A 24,788-nucleotide genomic window follows, 5' to 3' on the forward strand; every position below is an offset into this window, starting at 1 on the left:
CTATAGTCCACACACACACACACACACACACACACACACACACACACACACACACACACACACACACACACACACACACACACACACACACACACACACACACTCCAACACCTCAACTCTCCTGGCCTGGAATAAGGAATGATCAGTACAGAACACAAGAGAACACAACACAACAGAACAGAACACCCTGTATCGATCTGGAATGGAATAGGCCGCTCCCAGTCAACATTCCATGGAAAGCCGCAGTGGAACGCCAGGAGGCATTCCAGTGATTCCAGAGCTGCTCAGTGTCATCTAGGATCTGTGATAGCTGTCACTGGGTTCTCTGTTTTCAGGTTATCAGGGTCATAGGGGTTTAGTGTTGTTAACTTGCAGGCATATGTAGTGTTTTGTTATAATGGTATTAGGCAACATAGAATTGATTACCTTTATTGACCCCCCCCCCACCCCCCCACCCCACCCCTCCCTCTCTCTCTTTATATTTCTCTGCGTGACAGGTATTGCCAGGTCCACCAGTGGGAGACTGAGGAGGACAGACAGAGAAGGTTCTTCTTCCATCACAAGTCCCAGTAAGTCATACTATTTCTATCTGAGGCATCCACAATGCACAAGCATTATTACTTACATGCATCTGTTGGCCTCAACACAAGGACTTTGATTAATGCTACTGAGTTCATGTTGTAGGCTGAGCAAAATGCACAGCTAAATTGGTGAAGTGGGGGTTGACGAGGCACTGTAGACTGCCCTTCACACTCTTCACTGGATTTAGTGATAGTAACAAACTATATTTTATCAGGGTTTCTGAGAAGTGAGCCACTAAACAGGTACTGTGGCACAGATTAACTGATATGTTACAGTAAGCAGGTAGGAATGAATCACAAATATTCCCCTTGAGAGAAGAGAGAGGGATGATGAAGACAGACACAGTGAGGGTGAGATGGAGAGAGATTTAGATATTTGGTATTTGGTATTTTATTAGGATCCCCATTAGCTGTTGCAAAAGCAGCAGCTACTCTTCCTGCGGTCCACACAAAACATGAAACATGACATAATACAGAACATTAATAGGCAAGAACAGCTCAAGGACAGAACTACATAAAAAATGCCTACATATCAATACATACACACAAACTATCTAGGTCAAATGGCGTTGTTCCGTGAGGTGTTGCTTTATCTGTTTTTTGAAACCAGGTTTGCTGTTCATTTGAGCAATATGAGATTGAATGGAATTCAATGCAATAATGGCTCTATAAAATACTGTACGCTTTCTTGAATTTGTTCTGGATTTTGGGACTGTGAAAAGACCCCTGGTGGCATGTCTGGTGGGGTAAGTGTGTGTGTCAGAGCTGTGTGCAAATTGACTATGCAAACAATTTGGGATTTTCAACACAATCATGTTTCTTATAAAAAGAAGAAGTGAAGCAGTCAGTCTCTCCTCAACTCTTAGCCAAGAGAAACTGACAAGCGTAGTATTTATATCAGCCTTCTGATTACCATGAAGAGCAAGACGTGCTGCTCTGTTCTGGGCCAGCTGCAGCTTAACTAGGTCTTTCCTTGCAGCACTCGACCACACGACTGGACAATAATCAGGATAAGACAAAACTAGAGCCTGCCGGACTTACTTTTTGGAGTGTGGTGTCAAAAAAGCAGAGCATCTCTTTATTACAGACATACCTCTCCCCATCTTTACAACCATTGAATCTATATGTTTTGACCATGACAGTTTACAATCTAAGTTAACGCCAAGTAATTTAGTCTCCTCATCTTGTTTATTACCAGATTCAGTTGAGGTCTAGAACTTAGGGAATGATTTGTACCAAATACAATGCTCTTAGTTTTAGAGATGTTCAGGACCAGTTTATTACTGGCCACCCATTCCAAAACAGACTGCAATTCTTTGTTAAGAGTTTCAGTGACTTCATTAGCTGTGGTTGCTGATGAGTATATGGTTGAATCATCAGCATACATGGACACACATGCTTTGTTTAATGCCAGTGGCAGGTCGTTGGTAAAAATAGAAAAGAGTAGAGGGCCTAGAGAGCTGCCCTGCGGTACACCACACTTTACATGTTTGACATTAGAGAAGCTTCCATTAAAGAAAACCCTTTGAGTTCTATTAGATAGATAGCTCTGAATCCACGATATGGCAGAGGTTGAAAAGCCATAAGATACACACTACCGTTCAAAAGTTTGGGGTCACTTAGAAATGTCCTTGTTTTCCATGAAAACATGCATGAAATGAGTTTGAATAGGAAATATAGCAAAATGCTTAGGAAATGTAGTCATTGACAAGGTTAGAAATATATATTTTTAATATAAATAATTATTGTGTCCTTCAAACTTTGCTTTCGTCAAAGAATCCTCCATTTGCAGCAATTACAGCCTTGCAGACCTTTGGCATTCTAGTTGTCAATGTGTTGAGGTAATCTGAAGAGATTTCACCCCATGCTTCCTGAAGCACCTCCCACAAGTTGGATTGGCTTGATGGGCACTTCTTATGTACCATACGGTCAAGCTGCTCCCACAACAGCTCAATAGGGTTGAGATCCGGTGACTGTGCTGGCCACTCCATTATAGACAGAATACCAGCTGACTGCTTCTTCCCTAAATAGTTCTTGCATAGTTTGGAGCTGTGCTTTGGGTCATTGTCCTGTTGTAGGAGGAAATTGGCTCCAATCAAGCGCTGTCCACAGGGTATGACATGGCGTTGCAAAATGGAGCGATAGCCTTCCTTCTTCAAGATCCCTTTTACCCTGTACAAATCTCCCACTCTACCACCAACAAAGCACCCCCAGACCATCACATTGCCTCCACCATGCTTGACAAATGGCATCAAGCACTCCTCCAGCATCTTTTCATTTGGTCTGCGTCTCACAAATGTTCTTCTTTGTGATCCAAACACCTCAAACTTCGATTCGTCTGTCCATAACACTTTTTTCCAATCTTCCTCTGTCCAGTGTCTGTGTTCTTTTGCCCATCTTAATCTTTTATTTTTATTGGACAGTCTGAGATATGGCTTTTTCTTTGCAATTCTGCATCCCGGAGTCGCCTCTTCACTGTTGACGTTGAGACTGGTGTTTTGCGGGTACTATTTAATGAAGCTGCCAGTTGAGGACCTGTGAGGCATCTGTTTCTCAAACTAGACACTAATGTATTTGTCCTCTTGCTCAGTTGTGCACCGAGGCCTCCCACTCCTCTTTCTATTCTGGTTAGAGCCAGTTTGCGCTGTTCTGTGAAGGGAGTAGTACACAGCGTTGTACGAGATCTTCAGTTTCTTGGCAATTTCTCGCATGGAATAGCCTTCATTTCTCAGAACAAGAATAGACTGACGAGTTTCAGAAGAAAGTTCTTTGTTTCTGCCCATTTTGAGCCTGTAATCAAACCCACAATTGCTGATGCTCCAGAGACTCAACTAGTCTCAAGAAGGCCAGTTGTATCGCTTCTTTAATCAGCACAACAGTTTTCAGCTGTGCTAACATAATTGCAAAATGGTTTTCTAATGATCAATTAGCCTTTTAAAATGATAAACTTAGATTAGCAAACACAACGTGCCATTGGAACACAGGACTGATGGTTGCTGATAATGGGCCTCTGTACGCCTATGTGGATATTCCATAAAAAATCAGCCGTTTCCAGCTACAATAGCCATTTACAACATTAACAATGTCTACACTGTATTTCTGATCAATTTGATGTTATTTTAATGGACAAAAAAATTGCTTTTCTTTCGAAAACAAGGACATTTCTCAGTGACCCCAAATGTTTTGAACGGTAGTGTATGTTTTTTCAACAACAGGTTATGGTCAATAATATCAAAGGCTGCACTGAAATCTAACAGTACAGCTCCCACAATCTTCTTATTATCAATTTCCTTCAACCAATCGTCAGTAATTTGTGTCAGTGCAGTACATGTTAAGTGCCCTTCCCTATAAGCATGCAGAAAGTCTGTTGTTCATTTGTTTACAGAGAAATAGCATTGGATTTGGTCAAACACCATTTTTTCCAACAGATTGCTAAGAATTGGCAGCAAGCTGATAGGTCTGCTGTTAGAATCAGTAAAGGCCACATTACCATTCTTGGGTAGGTGAATTACTTTGGCTTCCCTCAAGGCCTGTGGACAAAGACTTTCCTCTAGGCTCAGATTAAAGATATGACAGATAGGAGTGGCTATAGAGTCAGCTACCATCCTCAGTAGCTTTCCATCTAAGTTGTCAATGCCAGGAGGTTTGTCATTATTGATTGATAACAATACTTTTTCCACCTCTCCCACACTAACTTTACAAAATTCAAACTTGCAATGCTTTTCTTTCATTATTTGTTTATATATGCATGAATACGATGGCTCACTGTTTGTTGTTGGCATTTCCTGCCTAAGTTTGCCCACTTTGCCAATGAAGTAATCATTAAAATATTTGGCAACATCAAATGGTTTTGTGATGAATAAGCCATCTGATTGGATGAAAGATGGAGTTCAATTTGTCTTCCTGCCCATAATTTCATTTAAAGTATTCAAACTTTTTTTCCCATCATTCTTTATATCATTGATCTTGGCTTCATAATACAGTTTCTTCTTCTTTTTGTTGAGTTTAGTCACATAATTCTCAATTTGCAGTAAGTCAGCCAGTCAGATGTGCAGCCAGACTTATTAGCCACTCCTTTTGCCCCATCTCTTTCAACCATACAGTTTTTCAATTCCTCATCAATCCATGGAGCCTTAACAGTTCTAACAGTCAGTTTCCTAACAGGTGCATGTTTATCAATAATTGGAAGAAGCAATTTATTGAATTCATCAAGTGAAGCATCTGGATGCTCCTTATTAATCACTTCAGACCAACAAATATTTTTAACATCATTCTCGTAAGAGTCACAGCAAAATATTTTGTATGATCTCTTATATACTATTTTAGGCCCAGCTTTTGGAACTTTGGCTTTCCTGGATATAATCACTGCATCCAATGGGTACGGATACAGCTTTAGAACAAAGTGCTACGGTATTAGTAAAAATGTGATCGATACATGTGGATGATCTTGTTCCTGTAGTGTTTGTAAACACCCTGGTTAATAACCTGAACCAGATTACAGGCACTGGTTACAGTGAGAAGCTTCCTCTTGAGTGGACAGCTTGATGAAAACCAGTAAATATTCAGGTCCCCAAGAAAGTAGACCTCTCTGTTTACATCACATACACTATCAAGCATTTCACACATATTATTTAGATACTGACTGTGAGCACTGGCTTTCAGTGAGAAAGATTGAAATAGCACAGCTACGACAGTGAGACAGATTGAGATAATGATCGAAAACTTTATGAGCACTAACTATTTACTACTACTGTGTGTGTGTGTGTTTGTGTGTGTGCGTGTGCGTGTGTTCGTGCGTGTGTGCGTGTGTAACTGCCGAGCGCTGGCATGAGGTTGCAGGCTGTGGCTGTGGCTGTGGCTGTGGCTGTGGCTGTGGCCGTGGCTGTGGCTCTCTGCAGCATTAGCACTTCAGAGAGAGGGGGGAGGGGAGGAGTACCGCCTGGAGCACCAGTTGGGGAGAGGGACACACACACCATGTGTATGCGCACATGTCCTTGCACACTCAAGCCACAGGAATCTGACAGGCGATGAGGCAGCCAGATACTGTAATATGCAGGCTAACAGACAGGCTAGGATACCCACACTGACAGACAGGGTTATAGGGATTTACACAGGATTTTTTTCTCATTAGCAGTGTGTGTATGTGTGTATGTGTATGTGTGTGCGTGCTTGCGTGTATGTGGAAGCGTGTGTTTGTGTTCTCAGGTGTGTGTGTGTAACAGGCAGAGTGACAGACAGGCAGGGCTAACAGGTAGAGAGGCAGGGCTAACAGGTGGAGAGGCAGGGCTAACAGGTAGAGAGGCAGGGCTAACAGGTAGAGAGGCAGGGCTAACAGGTAGAGAGGCAGGGCTAACAGGTAGACAGGCAGGGCTAACAGGTAGAGAGGCAGGGCTAACAGGTAGAGAGGCAGGGCTAACAGGTAGAGAGGCAGGGCTAACAGGTAGAGAGGCAGGGCTAACAGGTAGACAGGCAGGGTACAGGTGACAGGCAGGGCTAACAGGTAGAGAGGCAGGGCTAACAGGTAGACAGGCAGGGCTAACAGGTAGACAGGCAGGGCTAACAGGTAGACAGGCAGGGCTAACAGGTAGACAGCAGGCTAACAGGTAGACAGCGGGCTAACAGGTAGACAGGCAGGGCTAACAGGTAGACAGGCAGGGCTAACAGGTAGACAGGCAGGGCTAACAGGTAGACAGGCAGGGCTAACAGGTAGACTGGCAGGGATAACAGGTAGACAGGCAGGGCTAACAGGTAGACAGGCAGGGCTAACAGGTAGACAGGCAGGGCTAACAGGTAGACAGGCAGGGCTAACAGGATGTGAATGAGACCCATCCTGTCAGCAGACCGGGGGGGGTGGGACTATGGAGGCTGGCAGGGGGTGTGTGCCCTGTGCCCGGGGGTGAGGGAGGGGGCTGGGTGGGTTGGGAAGTAGAGGGAGATGCCCCACACAGAGCCTCTCCTGGTGGGGCTGATTTATGAGCAGACAGGAGGTAGATGGGCCTTAGGAGGAGAGTGCTGTTTTACGGTAACCTTCAAAATACACACATGTGCAGGCACACACACACGCTTACACACATGGATACACACACACACACACACATACACACACACACACACACACACACACACACACACACACACACACACACACACACACACACACAGAGACAGACAGACACACACACACAGGATTGGTAGAAGTTAATCTGCAGTCTTTGAATAGTGTCTCTAACACACACACACACACACACACAGACACACACAGGATTGGTAGAAGTTCATCTGTAGTCTTTGAATAGTGTCTCTAACAGTGGCTGTATTGTCCATGGCCATGCCCTCTGGGTGATTGTATTCAGTTAGTAGTCAGGAGACTGATGTCAATGGGGAGAAAGCAGTCACACTGTGTTACTAGCATGGCTCACTCCATTGTGTTCTCTGTGGTTGTGTCCCAAATGGCACCTTTTTCCCAATGGGCCCTGGTGAAAAGTAGGGCACTAGTACATAAGAAATTAGGTGCTATTTGGGACAGCCTGTGATCTAGATCCTGTAGTTCAGTTACTATATCAGCCATTCATTGTGAAGCTGCTAGTTGATCTGTGATTCAGATTACTATTGTGTTTTGATAGGCACTTAGGTCCAAACTCTGGTCCACTGTCCCCTCCTGTTGCGCAATGCTTTAGACAGCCCTGGCTTAAGTGACCCTGACTGCACACACACACACACACACACACACACTCCTTGCTGCATTTAGGAAGGTGAGGGTTGCATTGTGCAACACTGCAGCCTGATACTTGCAAAACAATTTTTACGACTGGGTGTGTTTGATCTCTCACTCTCACACACACACTCTGCCACTCGCCAAATGACCCTCAGGCAAGTGTGAGGGACATGCCAAAGGTTAGGGTTCACCTATGTTTCCTGAACAAAGAGGTGGATGGATGTCAAGCACCTTTTAGAGAGAGAGAGAGAGAGAGAGAGAGAGAGAGAGAGAGAGAGAGAGAGAGAGAGAGAGAGAGAGAGAGAGAGAGAGAGAGAGAGAGAGAGAGAGAGAGAGAGAGAGAGAGAGAGAGAGAGAGAGAGAGAGACTTCCCCCCGCTTCTGTTTTATATAGTTTTCCATTGACGGTAGTGATACAGTATACTTAAGCAATAAGGCCCGAGAGGGTGTGGTATATGGCCAACATACCACGGCTAAGGGCTGTTCTTAGGCCCCACGCAACGCGGAGTGCCTGGATACAGACCTTAGCCGAGGTATATTGGCCATATATCACAAACCCCTGAGGTGCCTTATTGCTATTATAAACTGGTTACCAACGTAAGTAGAGCAGTAAAAATAAATGTTTTGTCATACCCGTGGTATACGATCTAATATACCACGGCTGTCAGCCAATCAGCATTCAGGGCTCAACCACCCAGTTTATAAAACCCAATATCCTATCTCTGCATAGATAGACATGCCAAGACTCAATGGTCTCTGTTGCTGTACAGATGGGTTGATCAGAAAGTGGGTTGTTGGGGCCATGGAGAGGAGAGGGTTATTTTAGGCTAACTCTAAGGAGCTCATATCACATGGTCCTTCAGGGTTTCTGCTTCCAAGATACAATGCTGCTACAGTCTTATGGCAAGGCAGAGAAAGAAGGAAAGAAAGAAAGAAACTGAGAGAGAGAGAGAGAGAGAGAGAGAGAGAGAGAGAGAGAGAGAGAGAGAGAGAGAGAGAGAGAGAGAGAGAGAGAGAGAGAGAGAGAGAGAGAGAGAGAGAGAGAGAGATAAAGAGAGAGAGAGAGAGATAAAGAGAGAGGGAAAGACAGACAGACAGGCAGGGGAGGGAGGGAGGGAGGGAGGGAGGGAGGGAGGGAGGGAGGGAGGGAGGGAGGGAGAAACTGGGGGAGAGGAAAGAGAGGAAGGGAGGGAGCGAACGAGCGAGCCGGGGGGGGAAAGGGGAAGTCCAAAAAAAGGAGAGAGGAAAAAAGCAGACGCTTCATGAGGCTGTGGAGGGAGTGATCTGGATATGGAGGGGGACAAATTCTCAGGTAAGACACAGGAACTCAGCCAAACTGGACTCTCCTCACAGGGGAATAGTACTTTTCAGCTCTTCAGCAAACTAACTACTGAAACACCTAGAGTTTGGGACTTTTCCTCTGTGTATTTTCTGGTTTTAAGGCTTTAGCTTAGCTGCAGTTTGCAGATACAGCGTAGAGGGTTTGAGGATCTGTCCTTTGCCATGTGTCTGTCTGTCTGTCTGTCTGTGTGTCTGTGTGTCTGTCAGTCTCTTTGTCTCTCTCTCTCTGGCTGTCTGGTCGATGAGTTACAGTAGCTAGGGTTTCATGTGTGAGACTGACCGGCACAGTCATCTAATCTGGGTGACAGCCAGGACAGTGGGACAGAGCTGTGGGGCTCCTGGATTCTTTCTCTTTTTCTGGGTGACTTACTTACTCAGTTATCTATTTGTTAATTTAATTAACTTGACAGGGACAGTGCACATGAATCATAATTTCAGTGTTCACATCAATGTAAATGTGTTAAAACTAACTATTAAGCTAATTTCCATCCATGTTAATGTAACATTGAGTTAGCTTTGCTATGAAGCTAATTTCCATCTGTATGTCCGTAGTCCTGCTCTCATGTTCATCTGTGGTGTGAAAACAGGTGATGTTTGAACAGTACTACTTTTGTCCCCCGTGGCTCCGGTGGCGACCGACCGTCAGTGTGGGTAGAGATACTCTCTATTGGCAGGGGAACGTTTTTTCCGCACTATTCTCACTTTTTCCAAATTGTTCTGATTCCTGAAGTTGACGTGATTTTCCTCATAAAGTGTATCTCTCATCGGTGTCCATAGAGAACGCATTAGGCTTGAATTTGTCTGTGAATGCGTGCATGTGGATGTGTGTGTACGTATGTTAAAATCATCAGTGGAGCAACACTGTCAGTCCCTTAATGGTGCTTTTATGAGTGTTTGTGGAGTATTATAAAAACTCTAAATGCTGGAGTGGAAAACAGAGAATGGCTGTAACTGTAGAGCAGACGACACAAGTGCCCTTCCTTGTCCTGTAGCACCTACTCTGCTGTTTAAAGTCTGGGCTTGCGTCCCAAATGGCACCCTATTCCCTATATATGCCCTATGGGCCCTGGTCAAAAGTAGTGCACTATATAGGGAATAGGGTGCCATTTGGGATGAAGCCTGGACCAGGGTGAGATCACCAACGCGGCCCCCGTCTCCAGGGTTCCTTCAGGGAGCTGTAATGGCTTCTGCAGGAGTGTGTGTGTGTGTGTGCGTTTTTGTGTGTGTTCATGCATGCTGTTTGTGTATACGCGCTTGTGTGAGTGTGCATGCGCCTATGTGTGTGTGTGATCATGTGATGTGTACTGGCACCACAGTGTATGCTATCTGACCATCCTCTGAGGGGTCACATTGTGTTTTGACCGCACACATCAGGGATCCCAACCATGCACCATCAATCTCACATGACTTATCAAACCTTTGTGTGAATGTACTTATTGTCTGGCTTTAATACAGTGAAATATGACACACTTTCAAGTTATTTTAATGTGTGTAATTTTAACCATTTGCTTCCTTTGTTTGTAGGAGTGACTTGTCATTTTTCTAAGAGAAAAGCACATACTTGGAGTCTCAAATAGCTGATAACTGTCACTGTAGAGTGAAATGTACATTAGATGCTGTATACAGCATGATGATATCAGCTGATGAACAGTTAATAACTGTGACACTCACACAGTGACCTGACAGAGACCTTTCTAAGACACATGACTAACATATTGAACAGCCTCCCAGCATCCCCTAACCTCTAGTGAACAGCTCCCAGCCATCCCTTAACCTTTAGTGAACAGCCTCCCAGCATCCCCTAACCTCTAGTGAACAGCCTCCCAGCATCCCCTAACCTCTAGTGAACAGCCTCCCAGCATCCCCTAACCTCTAGTGAACAGCCTCCCAGCATCCCCTAACCTCTAGTGAACAGCCTCTCAGCATCCCCTAACCTCTAGTGAACAGCCTCCCAGCATCCCCTAACCTCTAGTGAACAGCTCCCAGCCATCCCCTAACCTCTAGTGAACAGCTCCCAGCCATCCCCAAACCTCTAGTGAACAGCTCCCAGCCATCCCCTAACCTCTAGTGAACAGCTCCCAGCCATCCCCTAACCTCCAGTGAACAGCTCCCAGCCATCCCCTAACCTCTAGTGAACAGCTCCCAGCCATCCCCAAACCTCTAGTGAACAGCTCCCAGCCATCCCCTAACCTCTAGTGAACAGCTCCCAGCCATCCCCTAACCTCCAGTGAACAGCTCCCAGCCATCCCCTAACCTCTAGTGAACAGCTCCCAGCCATCCCCTAACCTCTAGTGAACAGCTCCCAGCCATCCCCTAACCTCTAGTGAACAGCTCCCAGCCATCCCCTAATCTTTAGTGAACAGCTCCCAGCCTTCCCCTAAACTCTAGTGAACAGCTCCCAGCCATCCCCTAATCTTTAGTGAACAGCTCCCAGCCATCCCCTAATCTTTAGTGAACAGCTCCCAGCCTTCCCCTAAACTCTAGTGAACAGCTCCCAGCCATCCCCTAACCTCTAGTAAACAGCCTCCAGCCTCCAGCCATCCCTAAACCTCTCCCAGTCGCCTCCCTCTCAATAGATAGAAACAGGCTACTAAATCATCTTGCTATAGTATCCATAGAGAACACACGACAATATGAACTCTGTTGTTGCAGTGCATAACATTTTGGAATATGTTAGAGATATTTTGCTCTTTGGTTTGCTGCTTATATATAACATTCATGCAGCTCGGGTTGAACTGCACTGTATTTTCCAGTGCAGTATTGCTTATCACCACAAGGTGGCGGTGTTGAGTTTCAGGCACTCTCCTCTGTGGAGGAACTGTGGTAAAACTGTTGTTTTTCATTACACTGACTTTTGTCAATTTCTTTCAATGATGATGGATCGTGTATAAAGAGAGAAGCTCAGAGTGGTAGTAGGGTCAACTCTGGGGTCTCTGGAGTTTTTAAAGGGGACAGACTGACACACTGGTCTGTAGACTCCTGAGTGGCGCAGTGGTCTAAGGCACTGCATCGCAGTGCTAACTCTGCCACTAGAGATCCTGGTTCGAATCCAGGCTCTGTCGCAGCCGGCCGCGACTGGGAGACTCATGGGTGGCGCACAATTCGTCCAGGGTAGGGGAGGGAATGGCCGGCAGGGATGTAGCTCAGTTGATAGAGCATGGCGTTTGCAACGCCAGGGTTGTGGGTTCAATTCCCACGGGGGGCCAGTATAAAAAAAAAAAATTATTCACTAACTGTAAGTCGCTCTGGATAAGAGCGTCTGCTAAATGACTAAAATGTAAATGTCAAAATGTAGATGAGTATCTGTCTATTCTACAGTATCTCTGCCTTAAACTCATAGGCAGATTTCGGCTCGTGTTATTGGAGGAAACCGTGGTCAGAGATACTTCCTCTGTGCCTGGTGTTTTGGCTGGGTTACCATGAAGACATGACTGACTAGAACAATGTGAAGCTGATTGGGGTTTGTGATTATAATGCTAGTTTGTTAGCATGATAAAGATAGTATTATTGACGAGAGAGAGATGGAGGAGGAGGAAAAGGAAGAGATACAGAAAGAAAGAAAGAAAGAAATATCTATTCCTGATGGAGGACAGCTGCTCTGTCTATTTACTGAGTCATTCCCCATGTGTGAGGGGGCTGCCTAGACACACACACACACACCCACACACACACACACGTAATACCAGTACCCGCTACTAAGGCTCTGTGTGACTGTACAGTGTATGAGGGCACCTCTTTCCAACAGGTGTTTTTGATTTTCTTTGTAAAGCCCTAACCTCTTGCTATGCATTTGCTTAAGGACAGCTGTATGTGCTTGTGTGTGTGTGTGTGTGTGTTGTGTGTGTGTGTGTGTGTGTGTGTGTGTGTGTGTGTGTGTGTGTGTGTGTGTGTGTGTGTGTGTGTGTGTGTGTGTGTGTGAGTGAATGTGTCATGTTAAACCCACAGGATGTGGCTGGCTGAATCAGGTCCTGTACATTCTACAGTGCCCTATTGGCCTAGTTTACTCTCTATTACACACACTCACACACATAAGCTCAATAATCAAGTTCCTATTCTGTACTGTAGGGAGTAGACTGGTCTGGTTCTGTTTATAAAAGCTGCTGATGCCATTAGTCATAGTAATGCTGGGCTACGACTCACACGCTCACTACAGGAGGAACTCTCACCCCTAGCCTTTTCCTATCAAAATGATGTTTGAGATTTCCTCTCTCTCTCTCTCTCTCTCTCTCTCTCTCTCTCTTAAATTCAATTCAATTCAAGGGGCTTTATTGGCATGGGAAACATATGTTTACATTGCCAGAGCAAGTGAAATGGATAAACAAAAGTGAAATAAGCAATAAAAAGTGAACAGTAAATATTACACTCACACAAGTTCCAAAAGAATAAAGACATTTCAAATGTCATATTATGTATATATACAGTGTTGTAGCGATGTGCAAATAGTTAAAGTACAAAAGGGAAAATAAATATAAATATGGGTTGTATTTACAATGGTGTTTGTTCTTCACTGGTTGCCCTTTTCTTGTTCGTGGTCAGGTATTCTGCCACTGTGTACTCTCTGTTTAGGGCCAAATAGCATTCTAGTTTGCTCTGTTTTTTTGTTAATTAAGAGAGAGAGAGAGAGAGAGAGAGAGAGAGAGAGAGAGAGAGAGAGAGAGAGAGAGAGAGAGAGAGAGAGAGAGAGAGAGAGAGAGAGAGAGAGGGAAAGCTGACTTCCTAATCCCGCCAAAAAGATGAACGAAATAAGAAATTTCAGTAGACACACAACCAAAGGGGAAATAAAAACAGAAAAAAAAATGAGAGAGAGAGAGAGAGAGAGAGAGAGAGAGAAACAGTATGGCTTAACTTTTGTTACTGTTCTAAACATTTCCTATAGACAGACATATGTCCCAGATTCTTGAGATGGATTCCCGGGGATTTGCCAGGAACACTGTCATCTGGAATGGGACAGGGCATGGCCTCAGGAGAGGGGTGAGACCGGCACCACCAGGGTTCCAAGGGAAATGGAGGGAGAGAGAGAAGGGTGAGGGAGTGTCTGTCATCAACCTGTCAAGCCAGTCTCAAGGCCCTAGCAACAGCCATGCCAGTGTGGAATCTGTTTATAGAAGTGCTATTTTTCCTTCTGTCCTCCTCTTCCTCCTCCCCTCTCCTTCTCCTCTTCTTCCCCTCCTCTATTCCTCTTCCTCCTCCTCTCTTCCTCCGCTTCCTCCTCCTCCTCCTCTCCTTCTCCTATTCTTCCCCTCCTCTATTCCTCTTCCTCCTCCTCTCTTCCTCCGCTTCCTCCTCCTCCTTCTCTCCTTCTCCTTTTCTTCCCCTCTCCTCCTCATCTTCCTCCTCCCCTCCCCTCTCCTCCTCTTCCTCTTCCTCCTCCTCTCTTCCTCCTCTTCCTCCTCCTCCTCTCCTCCTCCTCTCCTCCTCCTCTTCTTCTCCTCCCTCTGCCATCACAGGGCAGGGCCCCAGTGCCCATGGGTCTGGCTTATTCTAGGCAGCAGCCATCTGTCTATACCATTATAACATTAACACCAACTGGCTGTCTATAAAACTCTACAGTACAGAGTAAAACACAACACCGACACCCTAACATGTGATCCTCCTTATATACAGTGCATTCAGAAAGTATTCAGACACCTTGACACTTTTTCCACATTTTGTTACGTTACAGCCTTATTCTAAAATGTATTAAATTGTTATTTTCCCTCATCAATTTACACACAATGAGCATGTTTTCATCAAGGATCTCTCTGTACTTTACTCCGTTCATCTTTCCCTCGATCCTGACTAGTCTCCCAGTCCCTGCCGCTGAAAAACATCCCCACAGCATGATGCTGCCACCACCATGCTTCACCGTAGGGATGGTGCCAGGTTTCCTCCAGACGTGACACTTGGCATTCAGGCCAAAGAGTTCAATCTTGGTTTCATCAGACCAGAGAATCTTGTTTCTCATGGTCTGAGTGTCCTTTAGGTGCCTTTTGGCAAACTCCAAGTGTGCTGTCATGTGCCTTTTACTGAGGAGTGGCTTCTGTCTGGCCTCATTGGTGGAGTGCTGCAGAGATGGTTGTCCTTCTGGAAGGTTCTGCCATCTCCACAGAGGAACTCTAGAGCTCTGTCAGAGTGACCATCGGGGTCTTGGTCACCTCCCTGACCAAGGTCCTTCTCCCCCGATTGCTCAGTTTGGCCAGGTGGCCAGGTCTAGGAAGAGTCTTGGTGGTTCCAAACTTCTTCCATTTAAGAATGATGGAGGCCACTGTGTTCTTGGGGACCTTCAATGCTGCAGAAATGTTTTGGTACCCTTCCCCACAATCTTGTCTCAGAGCTCTACGGACAATTCCTTCGACCTCATGGCTTGGTTTTTACTCTGACATGCACTGTCAACTGGGACCTTATATAGACAGGTGTGTGCCTTTCCAAATCATGTCCAATCAATTGAATTTACCACAAGTGGACTCCAATCAAGTTGTAGAAACTTCTCAAGGATGATCAATGGAAACAAAATGCAGCTGAGCTCAATTTCGAGTCTCATAGCAAAGGATCTGAATACTTATGTAAATAAGATATTTCTGTTTTTTATTTTTTATAAATTTGCAAAAATGGCTAAAAACCTGTTTTCGCTTTGTCATTATGGGGTATTGTGTGTAGATTGATTAGGATTTTATTTTATTTTATTCGATTTCAGAATAAGGCTGTAACATAACAAAATGTGGAAAAAGGAAAGGGGTCTGAATACTTTCCGAATGCACTGTACAGTACACTCCCTTTTACCATTTTCCAAGCCTCGGGATCAAAGTGGTCTTTTACTAATCTTTTCTGTTCTAGGATCAGCTCACTGTACCTTCAATGTGTCACCAAACATCAGGTACATATTGAAGCAAAACTGACTTAAAATCAGTACTTAGGAACGACCTCGCCTCACCCTTTGGGTTAGAGTGAGGGTTGGGGTGGGATGGTCAGGTCAGTGGGTTAGAGGGAGGGTTGGGATGGTCAGGTCAGTGGGTTAGAGGGAGGGTTGGGATGGTCAGGTCAGTGGGTTAGAGGGAGGGTTGGGATGGTCAGGTCAGTGGGTTAGAGGGAGGGTTGGGATGGTCAGGTCAGTGGGTTAGAGGGAGTGTTGGGATGGTCAGGTCAGTGGGTTAGAGTGAGGGTTGGGGTGGGATGGTCAGGTCAGTGGGTTAGAGGGAGGGTTGGGGTGGGATGGTCAGGTCATGGTCAGGTCAGTGGGTTAGATGGAGTGTTGGGATGGTCAGGTCAGTGGGTTAGAGGGAGGGTTGGGGTGGGATGGTCAGGTCAGTGGGTTAGAGGGAGGGTTGGGGTGGGATGGTCAGGTCAGTGGGTTAGAGGGAGTGTTGGGATGGTCAGGTCAGTGGGTTAGAGGGAGTGTTGGGATGGTCAGGTCAGTGGGTTAGAGGGAGTGTTGGGATGGTCAGGTCAGTGGGTTAGAGGCACTGTTGGGGTGGGATGGTCAGGTCAGTGGGTTAGAGGGAGGGTTGGGGTGGGATGGTCAGGTCAGTGGGTTAGAGGGAGGGTTGGGGTGGGATGGTCAGGTCATGGTCAGGTCAGTACCCCCTGGTACAGAGAGCCACCTGAGAGGGTAATGTAATCCAGTGGTTCAGTGAGAAGGTACAGTATCTGTGCTGGCCCTTAATGACCCGAGGGACCAGTGCCAGACTATACAGACTTTTCTGTTGCACTCCTGTTTGGCGTAGTTGGTAGTGTATGGTGCTTGCAAGGCCAGGGGTCGTGGGTTTCATTCCCGCCGGGGGGCACCCATATTAAAAATGTTTGCATGCATGACTGTAAGAGGATTCAATGGTATATGGTACTGTCATGACCTGTATAGGACACAAAACAACCCAAATGATTTCTCCTTTAAATCCCATATGGTTTGCTGTATGTGTGTGCTGTTTATGTGTGTGGTTATGTTTCTGGCAGTACAACAACCATGATAGATATGTGATCCATATCATCCTGTTAGTAAAGACAGCCCTCTCTGTCAGCTGCTGCCTGCAGGGGATGGGAACAGGAGTGGGTATGTTCCAGCCCCATGGTTGGCTTGGAGCATGTGTTTGGTGTTGTGGTGGTGGTGGTGGGTGTGTGTGTGTGTGTGTGTGTGTGTGTGTGTGTGTGTGTGTGTGTGTGTGTGTGTGTATGCCAGGGAATGTGAGACACATGTGGCGGAGGAGGGTGTGTCACGGCCAGAAGGTCTGGAGAGGGATTCTCCACATGTCTCCATGGTTATCTAGTTACACATAACACTACTGGGCCACAACTTCTGTCACTGTCAGTGATCACGGTGACTGAGCCTTTGTACAACTGCCCTTATTTTATAGAAACAACACTGACATCTGGTGGAGGACGTGTCTCATTACCGATAGAACTGTGTGTGTGTGTGTGTGTGTGTGTGTGTGTGTGTGTGTGTGTGTATCTCTGCTGGAGGAATGCTGCTGTTGTAACTTTGAGACACTTGGCATTAATTTAAGTTCCATTAACTACAACGTTTAGTGGTGTTGACAGATTTTCACTGAGAAGACAACACACTCAGAGATATGGAGCCATACTCCTATTCTTAAATATCAATTTTTCAATTTTATTTTATATAGCCCTTCTTACATCAGCTAATATCTCGAAGTGCTGTACAGAAACCCAGCCTAAAACCCCAAACAGCTAGTAATGCAGGTGTAGAAGCACGGTGGCTAGGAAAAACTCCCTAGAAAGGCGAAAGCCTAGGAAGAAACCTAGAGAGGAACCAGGCTATGAGGGGTGGCCAGTCCTCTTCTGGCTGTGCCGGGTGGAGATTATAACAGAACCATGCCAAGATGTTCAAAAATGTTCATAAGTGACAAGCATGGTCAAATAATAATCAGGAATAAATCTCAGTTGGCTTTTCATAGCCGATCATTAAGAGTTGAAAACAGCAGGTCTGGGACAGGTAGGGGTTCCATAACCGCAGGCAGAACAGTTGAAACTGGAATAGCAGCAAGGCCAGGCGGACTGGGGACAGCAAGGAGTCACCACGGCCGGTAGTCCCGACGTATGGTCCTAGGGCTCAGGTCTCTCAGTTGGCTTTTCATAGCCGATCATTAAAGAGTTGAAAACAGCAGGTCTGGGACAGGTAGGGGTTTCGTAGCCGCAGGCAGAACAGTTGAAACTGGAATAGCAGCAAGGCCAGGCGGACTGGGGACAGCAAGGTGTCATCATGCCCGGTAGTCCTGACGTATGGTCCTAGGGCTCAGGTTCTCAGAGAGAAAGAGAGAACGAGAGAATTAGAGAGAGCATACTTAAATTCACACAGGACACTGGATAAGACAGGAGAAGTACTCCAGGTATAACCAACTAACCCCAGCCCCCCGACACATAAACTACTGCAGCATAAATACTGGAGGCTGAGACAGGAGCGGTCCGGAGACACTGTGGCCCCATCCGAAGAAACCCCGGACAGGGCCAAACAGGAAGGATATAACCCCACCCACTCCGCCAAAGCACAGCCCCCGCACCACTAGAGGGATATCCCCAACCACCAACTTACAATCCTGAGACAAGGCCGAGTATAGCCCACAGAGGTCTCCACCACAGCACAAACCAAGGGGGGGCGCCAACCCAGACAGGAAGATCACGTCAGTAACTCAACCCACTCAAGTGACGCACCCCTCCCAGGGACGGCATGAAAGAGCACCAGCAAGCCAGTGACTCAGCCCCTGCAACAGGGTTAGAGGCAGAGAACCCCAGTGGAGAGGGGAACCGGCCCGGCAGAGACAGCAAGGGCTGTTCGTTGCTCCAGCCTTTCCGTTCACCTTCACACTCCTGGGCCAGACTACACTCAATCATATGACCTACTGAAGAGATAAGTCTTCAGTAAAGACTTAAAGGTTGAGACCGAGTCTGCGTCTCTCACATGGGTAGGCAGACTGTTCCATAAAAATGGAGATCTATAGGAGAAAGCCCTGCCTCCCGCTGTTTGCTTAGAAATTCTAGGGACAATTAGGAGGCCTGCGTCTTGTGACCGTAGCGTACGTATTGGTATGTACGGCAGGACCAACTCGGAAAGATAGGTAGGAGCAAGCCCATGTAACGCTTTATAGGTTAACAGTAAAACCTTGAAATCAGCCCTTGCCTTAACAGGAAGCCAGTGTAGGGAAGCTAGCACTGGAGTAATATGATCAAATTTCTTGGTTCTAGTCAGGATTCTAGCAGCCGTATTTAGCACTAACTGAAGTTTATTTAGTGCTTTATCCGGGTAGCCGGAAAATAGAGCATTGCAGTAGTCTAACCTAGAAGTAACAAATGCATGGATAAATTTTTCTGCATCATTTTTGGACAGAAAATTTCTGATTTTTGCAATGTTACGTAGATGGAAAAAAGCTGTCCTTGAAACAGTCTTGATATGTTCGTCAAAAGAGAGATCAGGGTCAAGAGTAACACCGAGGTCCTTCACAGTTTTATTTGAGACGACTTTACAACCATCTAGATGAATTGTCAGATTTAACAGAAGATCTCTTTGTTTCTTGGGACCTAGAACAAGCATCTCTGTTTTGTCCGAGTTTAAAAGTAAAAAGTTTTCAGCCATCCACTTCCTTATGTCTGAAACACAGGCTTCTAGCGAGGGCAATTTTGGGGCTTCACCATGTTTCATTGAAATGTACAGCTGTGTGTCATCCGCATAGCAGTGAAAGTTAACATTATGTTTTCGAATAACATCCCCAAGAGGTAAAATATATAGTGAAAACAATAGTGGTCCTAAAACGGAACCTTGAGGAACACCGAAATGTACAGTTGATTTGTCGGAGGACAGACCATTCACAGAGACAAACTGATATCTTTCCGACAGGTAGGATCTAAACCAGGCCAGAACTTGTCCGTGTAGACCAATTTGGGTTTCCAGTCTCTCCAAAAGAATGTGGTGATCGATGGTGTCAAAGGCAGCACTAAGGTCTAGTAGCACGAGGACAGATGCAGAGCCTCGGTCTGACGCCATTAAAAGGTCATTTACCACCTTCACAAGTGCAGTCTCAGTGCTATGATGGGGTCTAAAACCAGACTGAAGCATTTCGTATACATTGTTTGTCTTCAGAAAGGCAGTGAGTTGCTGCGCAACAGCTTTTTCTAAAATTTTTGAGAGGAATGGAAGATTCGATATAGGCCGATAGTTTTTTATATTTTCCGGGTCAAGGTTTGGCTTTTTCAAGAGAGGCTTTATCACTGCCACTTTTAGTGAGTTTGGTACACATCCGGTGGATAGAGAGCTGTTTATTATGTTCAACATAGGAGGGCCAAGCACAGGAAGCAGCTCCTTCAGCAGTTTAGTAGGAATAGGATCCAGTATGCAGCTTGAAGGTTTAGAGGCCATGATTATTTTCATCATTGTGTCAAGAGATATAGTACTAAAACACTTAAGTGTCTCTCCCGATCCCAGGCCCTCGCAGAGTCTGTGCAGATCCAGGACAGCTAAGCCCTGGAGGAATACGCAGATTCAAAGAGGAGTCCGTAATTTGCTTTCTAATGGTCATGATCTTTTCCTCAAAGAAGTTCATGAATTTATCACTGCTGAAGTGAAAGCCATCCTCTCTTGGGGAATGCTGCTTTTTAGTTAGCTTTGCAACAGTATCAAAAAGAAATTTTGGATTGTTCTTATTTTCCTCAATTAAGTTGGAAAAGTAGGATGATCGAGCAGCAGTGAGGGCTCTTCGGTACTGCACGGTACTGTCTTTCCAAGCTAGTCGGAAGACTTCCAGTTTGGTGTGGCGCCATTTCCGTTCCAATTTCCTGGAAGCTTGCTTCAAAGCTCGGGTATTTTCTGTATACCAGGGAGCTAGTTTCTTATGACAAATGTTTTTCGTTTTTAGGGTGCAACTGCATCTAGGGTATTGCGCAAGGTTAAATTGAGTTCCTCAGTTAAGTGGTTAACTGATTTTTGTCCTCTGACGTCCTTGGGTAGGCAGAAGGAGTCTGGAAGGGCATCAATGAATTTTTGTGTTGTTTGAGAATTTATAGCACGACTTTTGATGCTCCTTGGTTGGGGTCTGAGCAGATTATTTGTTGCGATTGCAAATGTAATAAAATGGTGGTCCGATAGTCCAGGATTTTGTGGAAAAACATTAAGATCTACAACATTTATTCCATGGGACAAAACTAGGTCCAGAGTATGACTGTGGCAGTGAGTAGGTCCAGAGACATGTTGGACAAAACCCACTGAGTCGATAATGGCTCCGAAAGACTTTTGGAGTGGGTCTGTGGACTTCTCCATGTGAATATTAAAATCACCAAAAATTAGAATATGATCTGCTATGACTACAAGGTCTGATAGGAATTCAGGAAACTCAGAGAGGAACGCTGTATATGGCCCAGGAGGCCTGTAAACAGTAGCTATAAAAAGTGATTGAGTAGGCTGCATAGATTTCATGACTAGAAGCTCAAAAGATGAAAACGCCATTTTTTTTTGTAAATTGAAATTTGCTATCGTAAATGTTAGCAACACCTCCGCCTTTGCGGGATGCACGGGGAATATGGTCACTAGTGTAACCAGGAGGTGAGGCCTCATTTAACACAGCAAATTCATCAGGCTTAAGCCATGTTTCAGTCAGGCCAATCACATCGAGATTATGATCAGTGATTAGTTCATTGACTATGACTGCCTTTGAAGTGAGGGATCTAACATTAAGTAACCCTATTTTGAGATGTGAGGTATCACGATCTCTTTCAATAATGGCAGGAATGGAGGAGGTCTTTATCCTAATAAGATTGCTAGGGTGAACACCGCCATGTTTAGTTTTGCCCAACCTAGGTCGAGGCACAGACACAGTCTCAATGGGTATGGCTGAGCTGACTACACTGACTGTGCTATTGGCAGACTCCACTAAGCTGGCAGGTTGGCTAACAGCCTGCTGCCTGGCCTGCACCCTATTTCACTGTGGGGCTAGAGGAGTTAGAGCCCTATCTATGTTGGTAGATAAGAGGAGAGCACCCCTCCAGCTAGGATGGAGTCTTAGTCTTACTGCTAGACAAGATTGTCCTTGTTAAATTCAACATCATCTCTTTTCATTGGAAACAGGTTGTACATATAGAAAGAAGAGGTTTTTGAATGCTGAGGTCGTACCCACTCAGGATGTTACTAATCCAGAACAATGAATGCAACAGGAAGTAACTGACATATTCATTAGGATAGGATGGGATAGGATTAACTTTAATGTCCCCGAGGGGAACATTGTCTCAGACACACGGTACTGCTGTATACAAAATAGACACTGGTCATTACACACTCACCATAATGCGTACATTGCATCCCTGTCATAAACATTGTACACTTCTCATATAGCCACATACATAATACATATTGCACATTCTGTCAGTAGCATACTAAGGTATATTTGCAATATGTATTATGTATTATATTATAATTAGGTTTATTTAAATGTTTATTTTTCTATTTTAAAAAAAGGTTGCAAAATAGCTTAACTGTAAAGTTTTAGCGGTAGCTTCTATCTTCCTATCTTTACACGCACATGCACACACACACACACACACACACACACACACACACACACACACACACACACACACACACACACACACACACACACACAGAGGGACGTTCACATGGTCATTAAGTCATTACCCTACTTATTTATTGATGTCTGTCCCCAGACATACCTGAACATCTCTCCCACTGCCCATAGTAGTGCTGGAACAGACTTGACCATAGTAGTGCTGGAACAGACTTGACCATAGTAGTGCTGGAACAGACTTGACCATAGTAGTGCTGGAACAGACTTGACCATAGTAGTGCTGGAACAGACTTGACCATAGTAGTGCTGGAACAGACTTGACCATAGTAGTGCTGGAACAGACTTGACCATAGTAGTGCTGGAACAGACTTGACCATAGCAGTGCTGGAACAGACTTGACCATAGTAGTGCTGGAACAGGCTTGACCATAGTAGTGCTGGAACAGACTTGACCATAGTAGTGCTGGAACAGACTTGACCATAGTAGTGCCTGAACAGACTTGACCATAGTAGTGCTGGAACAGACTTGACCATAGTAGTGCTGGAACAGGCTTGACCATAGCAGTGCTGGAACAGACTTGACCATAGTAGTGCTGGAACAGACTTGACCATAGCAGTGCTGGAACAGACTTGACCATAGTAGTGCTGGAACAGGCTTGACCATAGTAGTGCTGGAACAGACTTGACCATAGTAGTGCTGGAACAGACTTGACCATAGTAGTGCTGGAACAGACTTGACCATAGCAGTGCTGGAACAGACTTGACCATAGTAGTGCTGGAACAGGCTTGACCATAGTAGTGCTGGAACAGGCTTGACCATAGTAGTGCTGGAACAGGCTTGACCATAGTAGTGCTGGAACAGGCTTGACCATAGCAGTGCTGGAACAGACTTGACCATAGTAGTGCTGGAACAGACTTGACCATAGTAGTGCTGGAACAGGCTTGACCATAGTAGTGCTGGAACAGGCTTGACCATAGTAGTGCTGGAACAGACTTGACCAAAGTAGTGCTGGAACAGGCTTGACCATAGCAGTGCTGGAACAGACTTGACCATAGTAGTGCTGGAACAGACTTGACCATAGCAGTGCTGGAACAGACTTGACCATAGTAGTGCTGGAACAGGCTTGACCATAGTAGTGCTGGAACAGACTTGACCATAGTAGTGCTGGAACAGACTTGACCATAGTAGTGCTGGAACAGACTTGACCATAGTAGTGCTGGAACAGACTTGACCATAGCAGTGCTGGAACAGACTTGACCATAGTAGTGCTGGAACAGACTTGACCATAGTAGTGCTGGAACAGGCTTGACCATAGTAGTGCTGGAACAGGCTTGACCATAGTAGTGCTGGAACAGGCTTGACCATAGCAGTGCTGGAACAGACTTGACCATAGTAGTGCTGGAACAGACTTGACCATAGTAGTGCTGGAACAGGCTTGACCATAGTAGTGCTGGAACAGGCTTGACCATAGTAGTGCTGGAACAGACTTGACCAAAGTAGTGCTGGAACAGACTTGACCATAGTAGTGCTGGAACAGACTTGACCATAGTAGTGCTGGAACAGACTTGACCATAGTAGTGCTGGAACAGACTTGACCATAGCAGTGCTGGAACAGACTTGACCATAGTAGTGCTGGAACAGACTTGACCATAGCAGTGCTGGAACAGGCTTGACATTAGTAGTGCTGGAACAGGCTTCACCATAGTAGTGCTGGAACAAGCTTGACCATAGTAGTGCTGGAACAGACTTGACCATAGTAGTGCTGGAACAAGCTTGACCATAGTAGTGCTGGAACAGACTTGACCATAGCAGTGCTGGAACAGACTTGACCATAGTAGTGCTGGAACAGACTTGACCATAGCAGTGCTGGAACAGACTTGACCATAGTAGTGCTGGAACAGACTTGACCATAGCAGTGCTGGAACAGGCTTGACATTAGTAGTGCTGGAACAGGCTTCACCATAGTAGTGCTGGAACAAGCTTGACCATAGTAGTGCTGGAACAAGCTTGACCATAGTAGTCCTGGTCAGTCTCTCCATATTAGTCCTGGTCAGTCTGTCCCCTACACTCTATTTACAGTGCCTTCAGAAAGTATTCACACCCCTTGACTTTTTCCGCATTTTGTTGTTTGTTGTTACAGCCTGAATTAAAAATGGATTAAATTGAGATTTGTTGTCACTGGCCTACACACAATACCCCATAATGTCAAAGTGGAATTATGTTTTACTTTTTTTTATTTTTATTAATAACAAATGTAAAGCTGAGATGTCTTGAGTCAATAAGTATTCGACCCCTTTGTTATGGCAAACCTAAATAAGTTCAGGAGTAAAAATGTGCTTAACAAGTCACATAATATGTTGACTCACTCTTTGTGCAATGTTTAACATGATTTTTGAATGACTACCCCTTCTCTGTACCGCACACATACAATTATCTGTAAGGTCCCTCAGTCGAGTAGTGAATTTCAAACACAGATTCAACCATAAAGACCAGGGAGGTTTTCCAGTGCATCGCAAAGAAGGGCACCTATTGGTAGATGGGTAAAAAAAGCAGGCATTGAATATCCCTTTGGCACTAAAGTAATACTGCAAAAAATGTGGCAAAGCAATTAACTTTTTGTCCTGAATACAAAGTGTTATGTGTTATCCAATACAACACA

General features: G+C 45.3%; 1 protein-coding gene across 2 annotated transcripts in view; it reads left to right on the forward strand.

The window, feature by feature from the left end:
• LOC121551431 (septin-9) overlaps positions 1–24,788 on the forward strand; it is a 118,962-nt gene that overhangs the window by 17,347 nt on the left and 76,827 nt on the right. Inside the window, exon 2 of one of the 2 annotated variants that reach the window (XM_041864077.2) lies at positions 498–569. In XM_041864077.2, coding sequence (XP_041720011.1) covers positions 498–569 — 72 coding nt within the window. Of the gene's footprint in view, positions 1–497; positions 570–8,525; positions 8,608–24,788 lie in introns of those variants that run through there. The other variant, XM_041864080.2, reaches the window with a different exon arrangement.

This window comes from Coregonus clupeaformis, unplaced genomic scaffold, assembly GCF_020615455.1.
Source record: "Coregonus clupeaformis isolate EN_2021a unplaced genomic scaffold, ASM2061545v1 scaf0618, whole genome shotgun sequence".
In the NCBI taxonomy this organism is placed as follows: domain Eukaryota; kingdom Metazoa; phylum Chordata; class Actinopteri; order Salmoniformes; family Salmonidae; genus Coregonus; species Coregonus clupeaformis.